The 23,115-nt window shown below is 32.2% G+C and overlaps 1 protein-coding gene across 13 annotated transcripts in view; it reads right to left on the bottom strand.

Annotated features, from left to right (window-relative positions):
- Positions 1-23,115, bottom strand: part of SNX14 (sorting nexin 14) — a 110,212-nt gene that overhangs the window by 19,254 nt on the left and 67,843 nt on the right. For all 13 annotated transcript variants that reach the window (XM_074310348.1, XM_074310347.1, XM_074310356.1 and 10 more), the window contains 4 exons: positions 20,907-21,007; positions 6,313-6,424; positions 4,123-4,163; positions 3,888-4,007 (listed from right to left, as the gene is read on the bottom strand). In XM_074310348.1, the coding sequence (XP_074166449.1) occupies positions 3,888-4,007; positions 4,123-4,163; positions 6,313-6,424; positions 20,907-21,007 (374 nt within the window). The remainder of the gene's footprint in view (positions 1-3,887; positions 4,008-4,122; positions 4,164-6,312; positions 6,425-20,906; positions 21,008-23,115) is intronic.

The following is a 23,115-nucleotide window of genomic DNA, read 5'->3' as shown; positions in this document are numbered from 1 at the left end:
GTCATCTGGAACAGGTTCCATGGTCTTTAGGGTGTAGCAGCAAAGTAGATAGTAATGCCTATTCTTGTCATTTCTACTGATAAAGTTATATCAGTTTCAAATGTTGAACCACTGGACAATATCAAAGATTTTAGTGGCAAAAATTTTCTTTTGGGGATCTTCAAAACATGAGCCTGAAGCACCTTCAGGAGCAACTGGCAGATTGTGGCACCTCCACAGAGATTGCTGGCCAAGCTGACAGCTACATATATAAGCTAGGACCACTGCTATTTCAAGGCTCTTGGGTCAGGACCATTGCTGTTTCCATAGAAGGGATCAAAGATGGGGGTGAAGGTGGTGGTAGCAGGTTGACTTGCCTACCCTGTTCTGCCTCCTGTTCCTCCCTCAGTGTCTTGCTGTTTCAGCTAGTCTAGCTTTGCCTTTGTGAAGCTGGGGGGGATGGCAAGCTCCTTCTCCACAGGACCCATCTCCTCCCTGGATGATGACTGTTGTAGCCAGGCTGAAAGCAAATCTCTTGTCTGCAAAGTGCCTCCACTTCTAAGGCTCTTGTACCTATCTGTATGTTGGTGGCAGTTTCAATAGCAGTTGTTAGTGATAATATAGTAACATTTAATATAATGATATCTAATATTACATTATGATAATAGTCATGGTTTTAAAAACAACTGATAATTTAATAGAATATGTAAGGGCCCTTTAAATGGGCGGACACAGTGCACCGGGAGATTGAGGCCCAGAAGTAATTTCTGTGGATATTAGGACTGCCTTGTAGGTGGGATCCTGTCCATTTTGAGATAGCTTCGTAATGGTTGACTTTCTCGCTGATTGGCTGTGTGTGTGACCTCATAGGCCCTTTATAAGCCCACTGCAGGCAGCAGTCGTTCTCTTTAACCTGGCGCTCTTCACCCTGGCTTCCTAGCCTGGGTGGCCAAGCCAAGATGGGTAGCTGAAAGAGGTAAGGATTTTGGTAGTGAACACGTGGGTCTTCTGACCAGGTGTTCACTCGGGAACCAACAAGTCAGGGCATCAGTCAGGGCATTATGTGAGTAGGTATAATAAAGGCTTTTAAGATTACACGTGGCTGTTCTTGAGCGTGCTACCGGTTATTAAGCTATAGATTCAAGAGATCGTGGCCAGAGACCTTTGAAGGCCTCAGAGGAGGTGAGCCAGGTAGAGTTCACACTGCAAAGGACAGTGGTCAAAGGTACTCTGTTGGGCCTACAACAGACTAGTAATTGTAACTGCCAAGAAGGCACACTACAAGAATACATGTAAAACTTTGTTGAATAAAATCTTCATATAAGGCTGTATTTAGAAAGTTTATTCACATTGAATTAGCAACTATGTTTATGTATGGATTGTAAGTGTACTTTACTGATTTAATTTCAATAAATTCTATTAGATAAAAAAGCCTGTATAACAGATTGTAACAATTTTCTTGTAGAAATCAACTTACAAGGAGTGTACAATGCTTTGTGGTACTGGAGTGTTAGAAGATTTGATAAGTTTTATGAAAATTCATATTGTTTCATATATAACACATATATGTATGCTACTGTTTCCTAAAAAATCTAAAAGCCTAAATATTGCAGGAAAAAAATTGAGCAACATGAAAAAAATGATACCAAACCAAGGACTGGAGGAAGGAGAAAGATGGTAAAAATGGGCATGAGGAAAATAGATTGTATCTTATATAAACAGGTAAAAGAAAAATTAGTTTTCGGGGAACAGAAATGAAATATGGGTAGAAAATCACTTTTAATTAGAATCTATAGTCAGGATAAGATATCTTTATTTCCCATTGCTACACTTCTAGTCTTAACATCCAGGAACATTAACCATGCTCCGAAAACTACAAATATGTATATTTGTCTACAAATATGGAATATAATAGAGACACTGTACTCAAGAAAAAATTTAAAATATGATCAATTCTGTTATAATTTATGTTTATAAAAGATGAATCTGTTCCAATATTATTGACATAAGCAACATTTTGCAAATTTCAAGTTTCCTTTTGTACAATTTCTTCCATAAGAAACTACAAAAATGAAGAAAACAGTATCACTTCACAGTAACTTCTAAGTTGCAATCCTTCTAATAGCTACTTCCCCAAGCAAATTTTAGGTCTTTTTCAAGGAAAATTGCCCTATTTTTTATACATTTTCTGGTACGCAGGGAGCTTAAGGGGAAAAGGGTTTCCTTTACATTTCTCCCCTAGCTTTTCCCTTCCCTCCATGGTCTCCAGGTGGAGCTACTCCTTGTCCAATTTTCTAATGTAGCCTGGGTCACAGGTAAAGCCCAAATTTATTTTTAAAATAAATTATTGATATTTTCTGCTTTTAAAATTATCATAGTTCTCCCAAGTATTCCCTCCTTTCCCCTTTCCAGAGAGCCATCCAATATAAATAATAGTATTTTTTTTGGAAAGAGAAAAAGTACGTGTGTATGAGTATGGGGAGTCACATATATTTACAATACATTACAGAAACAATACATTAATAAGGTCCAAAAATGTGAAGTGTATAACCAACTGTAGAATTCCTACCTCCATAAAGGGATAGTTTGGGAATGTCCCCTCATATCTCTAATTTGAGTCCTACTTGATCTTTATAGTTTTGTTACATTTACTTTTAATTTTTTTAGTCTCATTCCATTTCTATTGTCGTAGTTATTGTATATATTGTTTTCTTGGTTCTGCTTACTTCACTCTGCATTAGTTCATTTAGATCTTTCTATGCATCTCTACTCATTATGAACATTTTTTTGTTTATTCTTAATCATGTTTTATTTTTTCTTTAGGGTTTAAAGTTGATTTTGGAATTTTTTTTAATTTGTAAAAAATTTTTAACACATTGTTTTATGAATCATGTTGGGAGAGAAAAATATAAGCAAAAGAGAAAAAGCATGGGAGAGATTAAAAAAAAAGTAAACTTCTTAATTCTTTATCTGGATGCAAATGACATTTTCTGTACAGAGTCTATTGGGATTGCTTTAGATCACAACTTCTGAAAAGAACTAAGTTTGATAGTTGATTATCACACATTCTTACAAGCATCATTTCTTATAGCACAGTAATATTCTATTACATTCCTGTGCTGAAATTTTTTTAGACATTCCACAATTAATGGGCATCCACCTTATTTCTAATTATTAGGTATCAAAAAAGTGCTGCTGTAAATATTTTTTAAATATATGGGAACTTGTTTCTTATCAATGGCTCCCTTGGATATAAGCCTAGTAAAAGAGTGGATATTTTCATCTTTTTATTGGCTTAATTCCAAAATGTTTTCAAAAAATAGTCATATCATTTCATAATCCTTCCACAATTTCTCTTAACTTTGCTGCCAATTTTTTTCATTTTTGCCACTTTGCAAGGAAATTTCAGGGTTTTGTTTGGTTTGTATTTCTCTTATCGTATTTCTTTTTAGAGATCTGAAGTATTTTTTCATGTAGTTGTGAATACTGTACAATTCTTTTAAGAACTGTTTAAATCCTTTGACCATTTATCTAAAGGAAAATGGCTGTTAGCATGTGAGGGGGTGGCAGCAGGAGGAATGGTGTTTTAGATACCAGACTCTTGCCATATTTTCCCCTAAGTTCTATGGTTTTAATTATGAAATTTTGCGTAACTTAGTGCTTTGTGGGAATGCATGTATTATGTAGTGGCAGTTTGCTATAACTTGATTGTTATGATAAATATTCTGCCCACTCCATCTCTTGTACTGTGACAGTGGATCGTCATTTAAAGGAAACAATGGTCATGGTTCCATCAAGCTAATTATTAAGATAGTCCTATCCTATTGCACATTGTAACACCAACTCAAATTGGACAAAAAGCAAAATGATGATAAAAATATATATATATATTTTTAAATACACTGTACCTTTTTGTTGTTTTCAGAAGTTGGGCTGAGAATTGTTAGTTCTGGCCTACTTGGCTTAGGTTTTGGGGATTCACAAGAATTAATGAAATTCATGATGAAAGATTCCAAATGCTGGCCCTTCTGCAGTGACACAGAGGTTGATAAAAAAAAAAAAAAATAAGAAGAAAAGAGAGAAACAAAGAAATTTACTATGCTCTTGTTATTCACACAATATTTAGAAATAATGGCCACTCACCTCTTTCATTAGTTTTCCTGGAACAGATTTTATAATTTTCCCTGAAATTTAAAAACATGACATATTAAAAATCTCATCTGGTAACAACTTGTACTTATTACTCACATAAACTGCTGGAAATAATAATTTTATCACTTACTCTCAATGGAAATTTATATTGTGAAATAATTGTTTCTAATATAGGAATTGTTTTTTTCTTTAACCTTAATAATAAAAAAATGCTCTCAAGCAGAAGGTAATCTAAAAAGTGATTGGGAAATATTAATAACTTCAAATGCAACTTATTTTATTATTTTATATTGGAGGCAGTTAGATAACAAAGTGGTTTGAATGCTAGGTCTTGAGTCAGGAAAATCGAGTTCAAATTTTATTTCAGACACTTTGCAAGATGTGTGGACAAGTCATTTAACCTCTGGTTCCCTCAGTTCCTTTAAATGAAAAGCTACTTTCTTTTTTATAATATTAATGCCTACCACCCACAGTTGCTATAAAGCTAAAATAGAGCTAATATTTGTAAAGTGATCAGCACAGTCCATGGCATAAAGTAGGTACCTTATAAATGCTAGCTGCTACTGCTGCTGTTTCTAATTATTATCACTATTTATACATTTCTGGATGCAGGAATTTCTGGCCAAACTTCATATCTGAAAAATTCTACTTGGATGCTAGATAAGTTTACAATCCTCTCTGAAATGAACAAAAAAAAAAAAAAAAAAAACCTAAAATTTTTTCCCAAATCATTAACTCACATACAACCACTATACACATATCCTTTACCTCCCAGGAATGTCCCAGGAGCACTGAGTAATTTGGGTGCTTTATGAAATAAACATTTGAATCTGCCTTAATAAGCACTCAAGGTAAGGTCAAGTTAATATTTTTCATTTTTGTATATACACACACATTGTCCTTTCATATCCTCACAGACTTGACTTTGTAGAGATTCCCCTATCTTACATGATGTCCTCTCCTGTTTCTACTTTCATTTGTCCCATCTTCTGCCCCTTTATTTTTATTTTTATTTTATTTTATTTAGTGTCCCATCAGACTTAAGAATTTATTTTAAGGACAAAATATTCTGCAAATGTATTTTTCCAGACAATCAATGAATACTAGCTATTTGCTATCTATATGATTCTTAAGACTAAGCACTTCTTTAAATAAGTGGTTTTCAATCAGCCATAACATTAGAACAGAAATTGAATTCAAGTCTCCTGAATTCAAATCCATCATTCTTTGTATTATAACATGTATATTCCTCATTCTATTTCCACCTTCTGAAATCCTATTCATGTTTATGAATCAGTATTATAATTTCCACAAGCCTTTCCCTAATCATCAAACTCAAATTTTCAAAACTTTTACTTTTTTTGAAAATTTTCTTCATAATATAATTAACATATTAATACATATTAATATTTAAAAGGGAAACCTACATAAATAAAATCCATTTAAAATAGTGTAGCCAAATTACAAGAATATAAATCTTAGACTGGGGGGAAAAAAATCTGTTTATACAAAATGTAATTTAACTAACTATAAACTATACCAAATGTCATTAGGTTTTAGTCTACAAGAATTCCTTAAAATTCAAAATAAAAAATTAAGCAATTTGACAATTAAACTGGTTTAAAAATTTGAGTCTTACATTCAAATTTAGAACCAATAAAGATCTAACACCATAATCAATCTGAATTTTATAAGAGTTAATATGGATAGACTATTGACATACCTAAATCTCAAATAACATACAACTTGAAATCTTAAAAGTTTGGTACTTACCCTAGGTTTGATACTGCACCTGAAATAGCCAGGCAATTTACATAAAAAATAATATGCATAAAGCAGTTTTGAAAATAACTAGAATCTGAATTTAAATACTTTGACATACCTTACATATAACTCATAATAGTATACGTATTATAGTATACAATATGTATATTATGCATATAGTATACATCATATATAATACATAACATAATACATAACATATGTATTAATGTTACCATTTTACTAATGAGAAAAATGAGACTGAGGTTGTTACATGACTTGCCCACTATAAGAATTAATATGTCTGAGATGGTGTTTGCATCCAAAGTTCTTTTGATTTAAAGATCGGTGTCCATAAATTCTTATCAGTTAGACCATCTATTTTAATCCTGCCACAAAACTATTTTTTAATTGACTCACCAAGATTTACATCAGGCAGTATCTTATCCAGAAATTGTGTCTCACCACCATTTGGAGAGAGAAAATCTGCCAGAAGTTGGCTATTACTCAACTCTGGATGTTGCAAAAGTTTCTTGAATTAACCAAAAAGAAGAAAGAAGTTTAGTTATTTATTACACTGACATAATTGAGTTCTTTAAAACTATAGAAAAATTTCAGAATGACATTATTTAAGAAATAGTAGTTTGCCTCAGAAAGTCAGTACCATATCTGTGATAAAAGATCCAGTTCTATTTTACAGTATTACTAACTCACTATGAGCCCAGGAAGGGGGTTGCTTCTGGTATAAACAACAAGAGCACCTTATCTTTTTGGACCATTTGAAGAAAAGTCAAAGCAGTTATAAAAGACTTGATAAAAACAAAATACTACATAAACATCAAATGGTGATCATCAGCCAGAAACAGACCATTAACAAAATACTAGATCAATTGATCTATTCAAAACATTCAAAAACAACATCAGTCTTGCCTAGAATTTATTTGGGAAATACAGGAAGAAGAGTGCCTGGATAACAGATTTCATTAATTTAGGGAATGTCTAGGGTAAGGAAACTCTGCAAATGCAAGTTAGCATCTTCTCTAAAATTTAGAATTTGAGAGAGGTTCCATCAAGACAGAGAGATTAAGTGATTTGCTCAAGATCTCATAGTTGGCATGTGCTAAGAGGGAAAACTTATGGCTTCTTGGCTTCCAGATCAACTCTCTACTACCTACTAAATGCACTGCTTCTTGAAAACTATATATCATTTACATTTTTTAAAAGAGTAGACATGAAAAAGATGTTCACATATGTATATACATACATTTTAATAAAATATTTTAAAGAAAATATTGAAACAAATGGCTAAAATGGAAAGTGTCATGAACTCCTTTGACAGGGATTAGATGAATTTTTGTTTTTAAATACATGAAATGCAAAGTATTATGGAGGAAACCAAGTACATTGATATACCAATGTATTTTTCCAATCACCCAAGTTCATAGACAAAGGGGTACATGGACTGAAGGTTAAAAACCCTAAGCTGGAGAACTAGAACTAATAAGTGAAATCAGAGACATGGTTTTCAATATAATATGATTTAAAAATATTTAGTTACAGATATTTATTCATAAATTTATATGAGTTAAGAGATTACATGGTTTATTTGAGTTTTTATATGAGTTATGAGTTTTGAGATTTTTATGAATTACATGAATTATGAGTTATGAGATTACATGGTTTAGAAAGTTTCTACAATTTAAGAAGGGAGAGCACTTAACATAACACCGAAAACATAAAAGAAAGAAGTATAATCTTGTTCACTCATTTTTCAGTCATGTCATGACCCCTTTTGGAGTTTTCTTGGCAAAGATATTAAAGTGGCTTGCCATTGACTTTTTCCAGATCTTTTAGAAGAGGAAACCAAGGAAAATTGGGTAAAATACCTAACCTATGGTCATGCATCTAGTATCTGGAACCAGAATGGAACTGAGGAAGATGAGTATTTCTGACTCCAAGCCCAAGGTTCTATTCACTGTAGCACCTAGATGCTCAGAAGGAAATATACGAAGCATAGATGAAAGAAGTTTTCACAAATGTAGAAATTTCCCTAAAAATTCTATTCAGAACTTCGAAGTAAAACCTCAAATTTCCTCTCAGATTATTACAAATACAGTGAGAGAAAACCCATTGAAATGAATCAGATACCACAATTTAAGGACTACCTATAGCTACACACATACCACAGCTCATCAACGTAAATCAAAAATATGAGAGTCCAACTTGTACCAGAATAAGTATTATTTCAATAATAAGCCCAGCAGGTGTTTGTCCAAGTCTTTCCTCGAATACTTTGTGGGGTCTTATTACTAACTCTCTAACTACTTCTGTATAGTCCTTGCTCAGTTCCTTATCTATAAAATGAGTTAGGAAAAAAAGTGGCAAACCGGAGTCATGAAGAGTTGAACACAACTGAAAGAAAGAATAATAACAACAAAGAAAAAGTTCTACTTCAGAAGTTAGAAAAAATTCTGATAATGATAATCTGATCTGTCATCAAACAAAGCTTAACAGAGCTCACCTTGATTTTATCAAAACCTATAGTAAAGCTGCTCAGGTTATTTTTATAGACAAAAAGAACACAAAAGAACAATTAAATGGTGGCCCTAGTTGAATGGCTAAACCCAAACACCAGTCATCTAATGGAATGGTAACTTTGCCAAGAAAATTCTTGATCTTGTCTTGCTCCGTAATGACATTTTACACAAATCATCTATGAAGAGCTGAAGGAGGTCATTAGAGGTCATCTCATTCAACCACCTCACTTTAGATCAAGTGGTAAATCAGAAGTATAAAATATAACAATATTGTAAAGATAAGTAACTTAGAAAGACTTAGGAACTCTGATCTAATATAATAGTCAGCCATGATTCCAGAAGACTAATAAGGAAGCATGATATTAACTACATTTTTTTGTACATGGTCAATGTGAAACTTTATTTATTTATTTATTTTGCTTGAATATCCATGTAATGGGGGTCTTTGTTTTTCTTACTTTCTCAATTTAGGATGGAAAAGGTCTGTGAAAAAAAAAGTGAAAATCTGAAAATTAAGTCAATTTAATCTTAAAGAATGTATACTGATTATATCATGTTATATTGCAGTCAAAAAAGCTAATGTAATATTAAATTGAATAACGTAAATATAAATCAGTTTCCACCATAAGAGATGGACTAGTCCCCCCGCACCCCGGCCTAGTATACTATGTATGTATTGTGCCTTGGTCACATCTTAAGTATTGTATTTAATTTTGAACACCATTTTTTAGAAAGGACACTGATAAGTTCAAAAGCATTAAAAGAAAAGCAATCAAGATGCTAGAAAATCTCCAGAATTTTAGGAATGTTTAGCACAGAAAACTCAAGACTTTTTTTTCAAATTTGTGAAGAGCTGTAATAGGGACATGATATAAGACTTGGCCTCAGAGCACAAAATCAGGATCAATAGCTAAAAGTTTTAACATCTCTGGTCAAGCAACCCTGGTAAAATAAAAATAATTTTTAAAAAAAGGAAATGAGATTTGGAAAGATATCTAAATAAAGTCATGTTAGGTCTTTTGTACTACTTTTCTTTTTTTCAGAACTTTAGTGGCTATCACTTTAATAATGTGGTCTAGACCAGGAGATCATTATATACTTCAACAACTATACTATATGATGATCAATTCGGATGGACGTGGCCCTCTTCAACAATAAGATGAAACAAATCAGCTCCAATAGAACAGTAATGAATTGAACCAGCTACACCCAGCGAATGAACTCTAGGAGATGATTATGAACCCCTATATAGAATTCCTAATCCCTCTATTTTTGTCCACCTGCATTTTTTATTTCCTTCACAGGTTAACTGTCTTTTTATGCAGCAAAATAACTCTGTGCATATGTATACATATATTGTATTTAACATATACTTTAACATATTTAACATGTATTGGTCAACCTGCCATCTGGGGAAGGGGGTGGTGAGAAGGAGGGGAAAAATTGGAACAAAAGGTTTTGCAATTGTCAATGCTGAAAAATTGCCCATGCATATATATTGTAATAAAACGCTGTAAAAAAAAAATAATAATAATGTAGCCTAGAATTTCTCCAGAACTAAACCCAAGTTATCTGGTTTATAATTTGTAAGCAGCATTATTTTAACTCTTCTCTTTTTTTGTGTGTAAAAAAGAGGAAAAGGGAGGGGGCCAACAGGGCACAGGGAAGACTCCAAATATTTGTCTTTGTCTACCATTCTCCAGTCTGTTAAAAATCACTGACAATAGCCTAACAATCGTATAAATCAATTCTTTAAGGACCATGAGATACACTTTGTCTGCATCTTTGAACTTGAAACTCATCAAGGAATACTTGCTTACTTATCTTTTGACTTAAGAACTCAAGACAGAGCATTAGAAGACCTCAGAACAAATCCTGCCTCTGATACTTAATATCTGTGTGACCTCAGGCAAATCACCTAACCAAATTGGGCTTCAGTTTTTTCCCCATCTATAATACAAAAGAGTTGGATTAGATAATCTTCCTTCCAAGACTAAATTAAGGGTCAACACTCCATTAGGCTTTTTGGTTCCAACTTTTCCAGCCCAAGTGAACAGGTTAGTGGCAGTCAGAGTTGCTAAAATCCCATTTTGGTTGGTGCAGAGGTTCAACAAGAAAGAATTCACGAACCTGAAATATTAATTGGCAAAAAAAAAAAAAAAAAAAAAAAAAAGGAAATTATTGTTGGATTGAAAGTCATATTTGTTAAGAGACTAACTTTTTTAGTGGCAAAGTTCTATTAGGGAAATAGAAGCTGGCACTGAGAAGAGAATGCTTTCTCAGCAGGCAGGGTCCTAGAAGCAGAGTAAGCTGCTTTGGACCTTCTGCAAAGAATGACTTCAAAAACTGCCCTTTAAAAAGGAATCTTGACTGATATTACCATATTTCCCACCTGTCCTCCCAGACCTCCCCCCCTCAAAAAAAAAAAAGTGTCAATATAGAAATATAGAAATCACTGTGTCTCTTTGCCTTGCAATGCAAGTTTAAATCTGAATAAAATTTGTTGGTTGTTCTTTAAAAAAAAAAAAAAAAAAAAAAAAGGAATCTTCAGGTTTCAGGTTGAAAAGAAAGCCAAAGTTTCCAGGCCTTGATGCTTATCGGTATCCAGCCCAGATCTCCAATTGGAATTCAAAAGTTCTCGCATCCTCAAAACATCAATGGAGTGCTTTTTGACCAAGAATTCCCCAGGAAGGCCTGAGACTCCAAAAAGGATCACAGATCAAAGGAATTTTAAAGGGAACACAGTTTCATGCCTCCTTCACAAGGATAATGGTCCTTGGCAGAAAAGAGAGACAAGAGTTGAACAATTTTGTCTTTTTTTATTGTCCATTATTATTATTATCATTTCCATTTAAAGCAGAAGTCCTACTGCTTTCTTGATTCTCCAACTTTTCCCTTAAGGTAGTTAAAATTCTTTATTTCCCTAAAATTCTTATTATAAGAGACTAAGAAATAAAAAAATAAAAAAAATAAAAAAAGAAGAATGAAAAAATAGAAGAGAATATGAAATATCTCATAAGAAAAACAACTGATCTGGAGAACAGATAAAAAAAAAAAGATAACATAAGACTGCCTAAAAGCTATGATCAAAAAAAGAATCTTCATACAATACAAGAATACAAGAAATACTCAAAGAACATAGTTTTGAATATTAGAACAAGAGGGGAGTGCAAAAAGAGAAAAAAAAAAATAAATAAAAATCCACCAACCACAACCTGAAAGAGTACCTACAAGGAAAAACAACAAGGACATCATAGCAAAATTCCAAAACTCCCTTGCTGAGCAAAAATACAAGAAAAAAAAGACAATTCAAATATGATGGAACCACAAATAGAATCACAAAATACCTAGTAATGCCTACAATAAAAGATCATAGATATTGGAATATTGGAACACTATAGTATAATTATCAAAGAGCAAAAAAACCAATTCTGTAGCCAAATATATCATACTCAACAAAATTAATCATAACTCTGAACAAAAAAAAAAAAAAAAAAAAAAGTAAAAAGTAGAAGAAAATTCAATGAATTGCCATCTATTCAGGATTTTATTGCAAAAATATCTGAACTTAATAGAAAATTTGACACACAAGATCCAACAGAAATAAGGTAAACATCAAAGAGTAATTACCAGGGACAAACTTTTATTTTATTTTATATGTGGAAATATTACCTGTACGTGTAAGATTGTCATTAATAATAGGGTTGTTTGAAAGAAAATTTGGGGTAAAACCGAGTATATGATTCGATTCTAAAAAGGTAAATTTACTACTAATGAAGAAGAAATTAAGAAAACTGTTTTTTTGACATATTTTGCTCAATTATATGCCAATAAATTTGTAAATCTAAATACAAAAATATACCCACAAAAATATAAAATACCCAGATCAATAGAAGAAATAAAATGCTTAAATAGCATTAAATAGAAATCGAAGGAATTAAAATAGGCAATGAGGAAAAAACAACTCTTTCTCTTTGCAGAAGATATGTTATACTTTAAAACTCTAGATAATCAACAAAAAAACTTCTTGAAATTATTAACAACTTTAGCAAAGTTGCAGGCTATGAAATAAGCCCTCACAAACCATTAGTGTGTGTGTATATATATTATCAACAAAGTTTATCAGCAATAGAATCTTAAAAAAAGAAATAGAGCAAGTCATAAATGAACTTCCTAAAAAAAATCCCCAGGATCAGACAGATTCACAAGTGAATTCTATCAAACAATTAATCCTATATAAACTATTTAGCGAAATAGATGAAGGATTCCTACCAAATTCCTTTCATAATGCAAATATGGTGCTGATACCTAAATCAGGAAAAGCTGTAACAGAGAAAGAAAATTTATAGACCAACTTTCCCTAAGGAATGTTATTCTAAACATTTTAAATAAAATATTAATAAAGAGATTATAGTAATATATCATGAGAATCATATACTATGACTAATTGGGATTTATATATCAGGAATGGAGGGATGAATCAGTATTAGGAAAGCTATCAGCATAATTGACCATATCAATAAGAAACCAACAAAAATCATGATTATCTCAATAGATGTAGAAAAAGCCTTTGACAAAATACAGCACCCATTACTATGAAAAATAATAGAAAGAACAGGAGTAAATGAAGCTTAACTTAAAATGATAAGTGATATTTATCTAAAACCATCAAGTATTATCTGTAATGGGGATAAGCTAGAAGCCTTCCCAATATGATCAGGGGTGAAGCAAAGAGACATATTATCACCACTGTTACTCAATATTATACTAGAAATGTTAGCTTTAGCAATAAGAGAAGGAAAAGAAATTGAAGGACTTAAAATAGGCAATGAGAAAAAAACAACTCTCTTTGCAGAAGATGTTATACTTTAAAACTCCAGATAATCAACAAAAAAACCTACCTGAAATTATTAACAACTTTAGCAAAGTTTCAAGTAATGAAATCAGCCTTCACAAACCATTAACATATATATTACCAACAAAGTTTATCAACAAGAAATAGAAAGAGAAATTCCATTTAGATAATATAAAATACTTGGGAATCTACCTTGCCAAAGCAGACCCAGGAACTATATCAACTATAAAACTTTTCTTACAAATAAAGTAAGATAACTGATATATTGTTGGTGGAATCGTGAATGGATCCAACCATTCTGGAGAGCAGTTTGGAACTATGCTTAATAAGTTATCAAAGAGTGCCTACCTTTTGACCCAGCAGTATTTCTACTGGAATTATATTCCAAAGAGATCTTAAAGGAGGGAAAGGGGCCCCCATGTGCAAAAATATTTGTGGCAAGAAACTGACAACTGAATAGATGCCCATCAATTGGAGAATGTCTGAATAAATTATGGTATATGAATGCTATAAAATGTTATTGTTTTTTAGGAAAAGACCAGCAGGATGATTTCAGAGAAGCTTGGAGAGTCCTACATGAACTGATGCTAAGTGAAATGAGCAAAACCAAGAGCTCCTTATACATGGCAATAACAATACTATATGATGATCAATTCTGATGGACGTGGCTCTCTTCAAAAATGAGAGTATTCAAACCAGTTCCACTTGTTCAGTTATGAAGAGAGCTATTTATACCCAGAGAGAGAACTGTGGGAAAAGAGTGTGGAACATAACATAGCATTCTCATTCTTTCTGTTGTTATTTGCTTCCATTTTGTTTTCTTCCTTAGTTTTTCTTTTCCTTCCTTCTTGATACGATTTTTCTTGTGCAGCAAGATAATTGTAAAAATATGTATACATATATTGCATCTAACATGTATTTCAACATATTGAACATATTTAACATATTTATGTTACTATTATCCAATACATTGTCATGTACCTATTGGACTACCTGCCAGCTGGGGAGGGGGTGGGGAGGAGGGGAAAATTTGGAACAAAAGGTTTTGCAAAGATTAATGTTGGAAAAATTACCCATGCATATGCTTTGCAAATAAATAAATAGATTAATTAATTACTTAAAGGCAAATAAAGTCAGATCTAAACAACTGGAAAAATATTAATAACTCATGAGCATGCCAAGCCAACATAATAAAAATGACAATTTTAGCTAAATTAATCTATTTATTCAGTACCATTACCAAGCAAATAATATAAAAATATTTATTTTATAGAACTAGAAAAAATAATGACAAATTCACTTGAAAGAACAAAAGTTCAGGGATATCAAGGTAATCAATGAAAAAAAAAAAATGAAAAAGAAAGTGTTCTAGCCTTACCAGATTTTAAACTATATAATAAAGCAGTAACTATCAAAACAATCAGCAAGTGGCTAAGAAATAAAGTGGTAGATCAGTGGAATACATTAAGCCAAATTACTATATAGAATATATGACCATAGTAATCTGATTTATGATAAACCCAAAGAGCTAAGTTTTTAGAAGCAAACATTATTTGACAAAAAAAACTGCTAAGGAAAACTAGAAAACAATATGGCAGCAATTCAACATAAACCAATTATCTTACATTGCAGACTAATATAAGGCCAAAATAAATATTTACACATAAAGGGTGATATAACAAGCAAAATAAGAAAGCAAAAAAGAAAGAAATAGAATAGCTTATAAAATTTATGAATAAAGGAAGAATTCAGGCTTACCAAAGATAGGTAATTTTGATTATATAAAATTTGAATATAAATTTGCACAAACAATACCAAAACAACCAAAATTATGAGGAAAACAAAAAACTGGGTAAAAATCTTTGCAACAAGTTACTCTGATAAAGGCTTCATTTCACAAATATATAGAGAACTGAGTCAAATTTATAAAAATACAAGTCATTCTCCAATTGATAAAAGGTCAAAGGATATGAACAAAAAAGGTTTTAGACAAATACCATCAGTTATCTAGTCATATTAAAAAACAATAGCCATAAATCATATGCTTTAAATCACTAGTGATCAGAGAAATGCAAATTAAAACAACTCTGAGGTACCACTTCATATCTATCAGAACGGTTAACATGACAAAGAAAAATGATAAATATTGGAAGGGAGATATAACTTGGACACTGATATACTAGTGGTGGAGTCATGAACTGATTTAACCATTCTGGATAGCAATTTGGTCTGTAAAACAATGCATACATATCATTGTTGGTGGAGTTGTGAAACAATCCAACTATGTATGCCCAAAGAGCTATCAAACTGTGCATACCCTTTGACTCAGCAGTGTCATTCATTACTGGATCTGTATCCCAAAGAAATCATAAATGAGGGAAAAGGACCCACATATGCAAAAATATTTGTGGCAGCCCTGTTTGTGATAGCAAAGAACTGGAAAAGGAATGGATGCTCATCAACTGGGTAATGGCTGAACAAGCTGTGGTACAGGAAGATAACTGAATACTATTGTTCTATAAAAAATGATGAACCAGCTAATTACAAAAAGGCCTGGAAAGATTTATATGAACTGATGCTGAACAAAACAAGCAGAACCAGGAATACATTGTTCACAATAACAGCAAGAATGTGTGATAAGCAACTATGAAAGACTTGATTCTTCTTAGTGGTTCAGTGAGCCAAAGCAATTCCAATAGACTTTGGACAGAAAATGCCACCTGTATCCAGAAAAAGAACTTAGGAGACTGAATGTATATCAATATGTTATGTTCACTTCATTTTTTCTACCTTTTTTTGTATTTTTCTAACTACATACAAAGATAGTTTTCAATATTAACCCTTGCAAAACTTTATATTCCAAGTTTTTTTTCCCACCCTCTTCCTTCCCACTACCTCCCTAGATAGCAAGTAATCTAAAATAAGCTTAACCACATGCAATTCTTCTAAACACATTTCCACATTTATCGTGCTGCACAAGAAAAATCAGCTCAAAAGGGAAAAAAATTGAGAAAGAAAAAATAAACAAGAAAACAACAACAAAAAAAGGTGAAAATACTAAGTTGTGACCCACATTCAGTTCCCACAGTCCTCTTTCTGGATGCAGATGGCTCTCTCATTCACAAGTCTATTGGAATGGCCTGAATCACCTCATTGTTGAAAAGAGCCACGTCCATCACAGTTGATCTTCACAACAATCTCCTTGTTGCTGTTGTACAAAAATATTTATGATAGTTATTTTTGTGATGGCTAAGAACTGCAATTCAAAGGATTCCCATTAATTGGGGAATGGCTAACGAAGCTGAGGCATGTGATAGCAATGGAATATTATTGTGCTGTAAAAAAATGACAAGCAGGATAATTTCATAAAAACCTGGAAAGACTCATATGAACTGACATATACTGAACAGAACTAGAAGAACATTGTATATGTTAATAGCAATATTGTTCAATGAATAACTGTGAATAATTTAGCTATTTTCTGCAACACAATGATCCTCAAGAACTCACGATAAAGCATACTATCCCACCTCCAGAGAAAAAACTGATATTGATTGAATAAAGATGAAAGTTTGTCACACTTCACTTTCTTTCATTTTTTCTTATATTCAAATATTCTTGTACAAAAAATGACTAATATGGAAATTTTTTATATAACTGCACATGCAAAAACTATAGCTATTCACCATCTCATAGAGAGAGAGAATTTGGAACTCAAAACTTCAAATAAAAATATTAAAAAGTTGGAGGGGGGGAACAATCTGTGTCTGTTTTCACCTTTTTACTTTGTCTATGTTTATATCTTTGTAAAATGTTTGTGTAGATTCTGTTACTCTAAAAGATTTAAAATTCCACTAGTCAGAAAACTTCTAAGGGCTCTAGACAAAGGGTTTAGAATACTGGGAAAGATTATTGAACTTTCATACTTGAAGCAATTGCACTTTAGGCTCTCAGCAAATTAGATACTTTTCAAAAAGTCAGATAATCAAAGTTTGTAGAACTGTTAAAAACATCAGCATATTGGAGATTTGAAGATTTATCATTTTTAAGATTAAAAAGAATTCTGAGACTTTGGGTAATTCCAGGAACTCACTTCCTTTTGAAATATCTTATTAAGTTTCAGGTTCCACACTTTAGAATTTGTCTTAAGGAAAAATAAGTAGTAAATCTATAGCAAATTTAAAAGCAAATGGCAAGATTCATTGTTCTAGGGCACTACAATGAACGTTGTTGTTCCAAATCTGATTATCTCTAAAGTGATTTTAAAATGCAAAAGATATTAAGATTAATGACTTTTATATGGGATAATTTGGAATGCAACTGATATCATTTAAAATTTTATTTCATGTTTTAAATACATGATATTGTTTGTGTTATTACTGAATTTCTAAATTCTTTTATATTGTGAAATTTGAGAGATTACTATAACTGAATTGTTATTAAACATAATCAGCATTTTAAATCTGGAAGCAATTACACATGAATTGGGCTTTTTAAAAGGATGCAATAAAAAATAGATATTTGAAAATTGTTAAATATTTAATAAGGACTACTTTGTCATAAAACAAGTAATTATGATAATAATAGTGAATCTTCACTTGAAAAATCTTGGCTACTATTAAAAATGTGTAGGATAGTTTGAAAGATGTAGCATAAACTAGCAAGTATTTGCTTTATGTCTGAAGCCCCAGAATATGGGTAGTTTTAATTTACAAGTAAAAGATAAATGAAATGTTAACTGTGAGGGAAACATAAGGAAAGCTTTTCAAAGCCCTAAATTACAGTTGGTAAAAAATTACTATTTAGAATAAAAAACATCCCTAGGACTGTAATTTACTACTGTTTTTAATTTTGATTACAAGAGTAGCTCTCTGAATTGTTAGGAAGGCAATAGTGGAAAATAGCATGTGCAACATTTTGATAATTGCTAACAGTGGATGCCTGTATCTGGGAAAACTTTTGACCTCAGCATGGCCTGCATAGGAACTTTCTGATTATATCCCCATTTAGATGTTTCTTCTTTCAAAAAGACAAAGATTAATCCTGATAATTATAAAATAATTAATCTTAATCATTTTAATACCCTGTGATTGTAAGATTGGTTGTTTAATTCCAGACATGAGTCATATCTGACAAAGTGACGGGAGTATTATTAAGTATATTCCTCCTTTTTCTTTTATAGAAAATTTCTATAATCAAGAAGTTTTATTAAGTACAATTAGATAACAGATTGATACTGGAACATCTTCGAGTTACTATAATTTTAACTTGTTTTTGTGGTCAGATTAATACAGACATAATATCTTCTTAAGAGGTAAATAATTAGACAAAGCAGTAAGACAAAGATGTAATGTAAAATATTTTCTAAATAAATGGAATAATAAATTTTGAGAAAGCAACATAATTATATGATTGGCTTCCAAATGTATCTATCATGGAAATTCAAGGTTTGAGTATGTTTTTGTATTAACTTCTCAAAAATGGATTCTAGGGTTTTACACATATATTGTACTGATAACAGTAAAGAAAGCGAAATTACTTTAAAGTAACTACCTGATCATTTTAAAAGGCGGAAGAGTTCATTTTACAGTTGGACCTTCATAAATTGTTAAAAAGATTTTTATATTAGACATAGGATTTAGGTAAGGACAAAAATTGGAAATGATATATAAATTGAAATTCTCTAACATTTCAAAATTGGAGAACCAAATTTAAGTGACTATATTAAATTACACCAAGTCAGAATTATCTAGGAACTTCTAGATTTGGAACCACAGAATCAGAATCCTTTTTAGAGCTGCTCTGAGAATAAAGCTTGTCCTGGAAAAGATATCCAGGGACAAGATAACTATACAAAACATCTGGTACTCAAAATGTATTGGTAAAATAGATATTGAAAATGGATTACTAGAACACAAGATGACTTTATATTAATTAGTACTGATGATAACTATTGTATTATTTTGGTCTTTGTTTCAAGACATTTAAATTTTCTTGATTGCCTTGGTGACATGTAAATTTGTCTTCTTATGACTAGTCCATAGTGAGATCTCTAAGCAGTTTGATATGTACCTCTCTTAATGTAAACTTGTGAATTTTGAGAAAATTTCATTGCACTGTTTGAACCTAACCTTAAATGGATGGCAAACTGAATGATTTCTGTGTGCCATTTAGAGATCCGTAACTAAATATCTATGTTATACTGACTAGAAGTTGAGATCCTAAGGATATAAGGAGTTTTCTCATAATTATCAACTCATGTGTCTTCTAAATGACTCTCCCAAGTCCTTCTGATTATTCCCCAAATTTGTGGGTTTGGACTCCTGTATCATTTGAAAATAGTCCCTGCTCCTGAGTGAACAGCAGAACCCTCCAAGGGTCATCTAGTACTGATTCAGAAGCAACCAACACCTAGACAACATAACTGTCCCAAGATTACAGACAAGGCCTTGGTATACTGACAGTTTTTTTTTTTTTCTTTTCTCTTTTGTTATGTGCCTAGCCACCAAGGCCTTGATTCAAGTTTACGTTAGCATTTTCTTCCTCTACATTCTTGGTTCACTCGTCTTTTTTTCTAGTTGAAGGTAAACACGGCTAGCAATGATATAATAATCCTCTGAGCAAAATCTCATCCTAGCCCAAATGACCTCTGATGACATCTTGGCTTATATCTGTCTCTCCTTTATTGGTCAGAAAGGTAGAATTCTTTCAGGCCCACCTCCCTTGGGCTAAGAGGATGGAATATAAAGATATTAGGAGAGACCTTGTTTTCCAAAGCTAAAGTTTAGCAAGCAAGAGTGCCCTGAGCTTGGCGTAACAACAATCCTTTGCACTCATCTTCTGGAACTGATGATACCTGAGCAACCTTGACTAATCTGAGAGAAAGTTCTTTTCCCTCTAGCAGAATCTGATTCTACTTTTTCCTCTATAATATTAAAATTATCTCAGCCAGGAAAGATTTTGATTTTGGTTGTCAGCACTAAACTTTTGCTTTCAGAAATATAGTATTCCAAGCCAGAAATAAGTTTCAGTCCTTCTTCATACTTTCTTAAGCTGTATTACCTATGACAACTCATTTTATTTCTTTGTGTCTCAAATTTTTTACAATAAAACAAGAGATCTGTAATAGATGATTTTTCAAAGTTCCCTCTAACATCTGAAATTATGGAATTTAATGATAAAAATCTCTTTAAAGTTGTTCTCTTTTTTCCCTCCCTCTTCCTTTAGAAACAATATATACATCCAATGCTTGTGGAATGGTTAACCAAAGTTTGGCATATATATCTATATAATGGATTATCATATTACCTTAAGAAATGACAAATATTAAAAATATAAGTAATATGGGAACCTGCCACAAATAACAATAAAGTAATGCAGCATTAAAAATTTTTGAATCCAAAATACGTAGAATACAATTATGCAAATAAGAAAAGCAGCAACAATTTATGAAAGATTGAATTACATAAAAATAAAAAGTTAAAAAGAATATGAAAACAGACAAAATAATTTAACGCATCAAAGCTAACAAAGTTTTTAAAAATAAAATAAATTCTTGGTTAATTGTTAATCTTCATTACTAAACTGACATAAAACATAAATAAGTTATTTTATGTTAATACCTGAAGATATTCCTGAAATTCTTCCCTCTTTGACTTTAAGAATTCATAGTTTTTGGGACCAATGATCCTCTTGGAAGGAAGCTGAGCATCAGGAAATGTACCTGAAATTAGCATTTATTAAATATTTTTATCAGTATTTTGTATTCTTCTTTAAAAGTTACTCATATTTGACTATAGAAAGTCCATATAACAACACTTTACATTTATGCAGCATATTTCTTCAATGAAGTTGTAGATAATTCAGCAAATATTCTGTCTGATTTTTACAAGATTAATCAACAAGCACCATTAAGTCCATAACTATCTATCAGTCATTGGGGATGCAAAGACAAAAATAAAAAAGTTCAAGACCTTGGGAAGCCTTTGTTTTCTCAGGAGACTATATATACATCAACAAGTGTATGCAAAATAAATATTTCATGCCAGGGAAGGAGTTCCCTAGCCACTGTGTGGAAAAAATGTTTCCTGTTAAAAGATAATGCTTAACCACAACTTTTCAGGAAACAAAGGATTCAAAGGCATGGAAGTGAGGAGGGAGTGAATTCAGATTTAAGATACAATTTGCCTTTAAAATAAATGGAGCAGGGGCAGTTAGTTGGTACAGTGAATAGAGCACCAGCCCTGAAGTCAGGAGTTCCTGAGTTCAAATCTGACCTCAGACATTTAACACTTCCTAGCTGTGTGACCCCAGGCAAGTCACTTAACCCCAATTGCTTCTGCAAAAAATTAAATAAATAAAATGGAGCAGTTTGGTTCATGAAAAGGACATTAAATATATTTGGATTCTTTTTTTTTTTTTTTTAAAGGAACAGATTTAGTTTGTGAAAAGATATTGCTGTGAGATTAATACTTTGATACCAATACAAGTAGAAAAAGAATTTTACTTAATAAAAATTGCTAAATATGCATTGTATAAGAAAACCAGCTTCAGGCAGAATATGGACAGTTCTAGAGAGAAAATACCTGTGGTGAGAATGTAAGCACTCTGAACTATTTGTCAACAATGTGAAATGATGCCTCACTTGTGTGGCCATAGTTTGTTACAAAGAAATGTTTCCTAGCTGTATGAACCTGGGCAAGTCACTTAACTCCAGTTGCCCTCCCCCCCAAAAAAGAGTAGGGGGAGTCGAGTTAAGAGTTTTGCCTTAGCAAAGAGCAGGATCATCTTTTCATGTGAGAAGGAGGCAAAAATGCCAATAATGACAGAAGGCATCTAGGCATTATGAGATGTTAGAGAGAAAAGAAAAAAGAAAGCTCTTAGCAAATGGCTTCAATTCCACAAGGTTCTCCAATGAGAGGAGGAGTGAATGGGAAGGGGAAGCAATGGGAAGTATGAAGAGAAATGAAAACATTTGGAAAAGCTGTTGTGATGAGTTGTACTTTGGGTCACTGAGGAGAAAAAAGAATGGTTAGAGTTACATCATTATCATACTATGCAGTTAGGTTGCCTTGTATATCTAATTGCTTAGATAAAAAATGCTTTGGATAGAGACTCAAAAACTAAAGTACTAAGTAGAGAGAATGTATCTCCCCTCACTAAGGTAATCTCGAGGAGAAAACTGCAATGAAACTTAGTGATGCTAGTCTGTCTCTGGGGACTGATGGTTTAAAAGTAGGTTAGAGGGAATTACTTAAAACCACAGAATGAGTGTGACACTGATAAACTCTATGCAAGGGAAGTTATAAAAAGAGATATCTGATAGAATACAGTTATGGAAGTTTATTACCATTGAAAAGACAAAAAGTTGGGAGATGAAATGTAAGGATCAGCAAAAAGGCCAGTTTTGTTAAGACTGCAGAATAAAAACTCAATTAACAAACATTTATTAAGTACCTATTACATGCCACGCACTGGAAAGAATAATGAATATTAAGACTGGAAAGGTATGTGATGCATAGATTCTGAAGTGTTTTAAAAGCCAGATAAGTTTGTATTTGATCTTACGGACAAGAGTACACCACTGGAGTTTACTGAAAAAGGGATTGAAACATCAGATCTCTAGCTATGGAAAATCACTTTGGCAACTATAGGGAATCTAGGTAAGAGAAGGATGAAAGCATGGAGGTTAATGAGGAGCCTATTAAAAGAATCTGACAGATTATAAGGGCCTGAAGTAGGTGATGATGGTATGAGAGGAGGCAAAAGGACTGATATGAGATGATATGGACTAAATTTCCTGACAATTATAAATAAGATAAATTATATTTC

Source organism: Sminthopsis crassicaudata, chromosome 4, assembly GCF_048593235.1.
Source record: "Sminthopsis crassicaudata isolate SCR6 chromosome 4, ASM4859323v1, whole genome shotgun sequence".
Lineage (NCBI taxonomy): Eukaryota > Metazoa > Chordata > Mammalia > Dasyuromorphia > Dasyuridae > Sminthopsis > Sminthopsis crassicaudata.
Note: the sequence above shows the minus strand (reverse complement) of the source record. Positions and strands in the feature narration are given on the sequence as shown.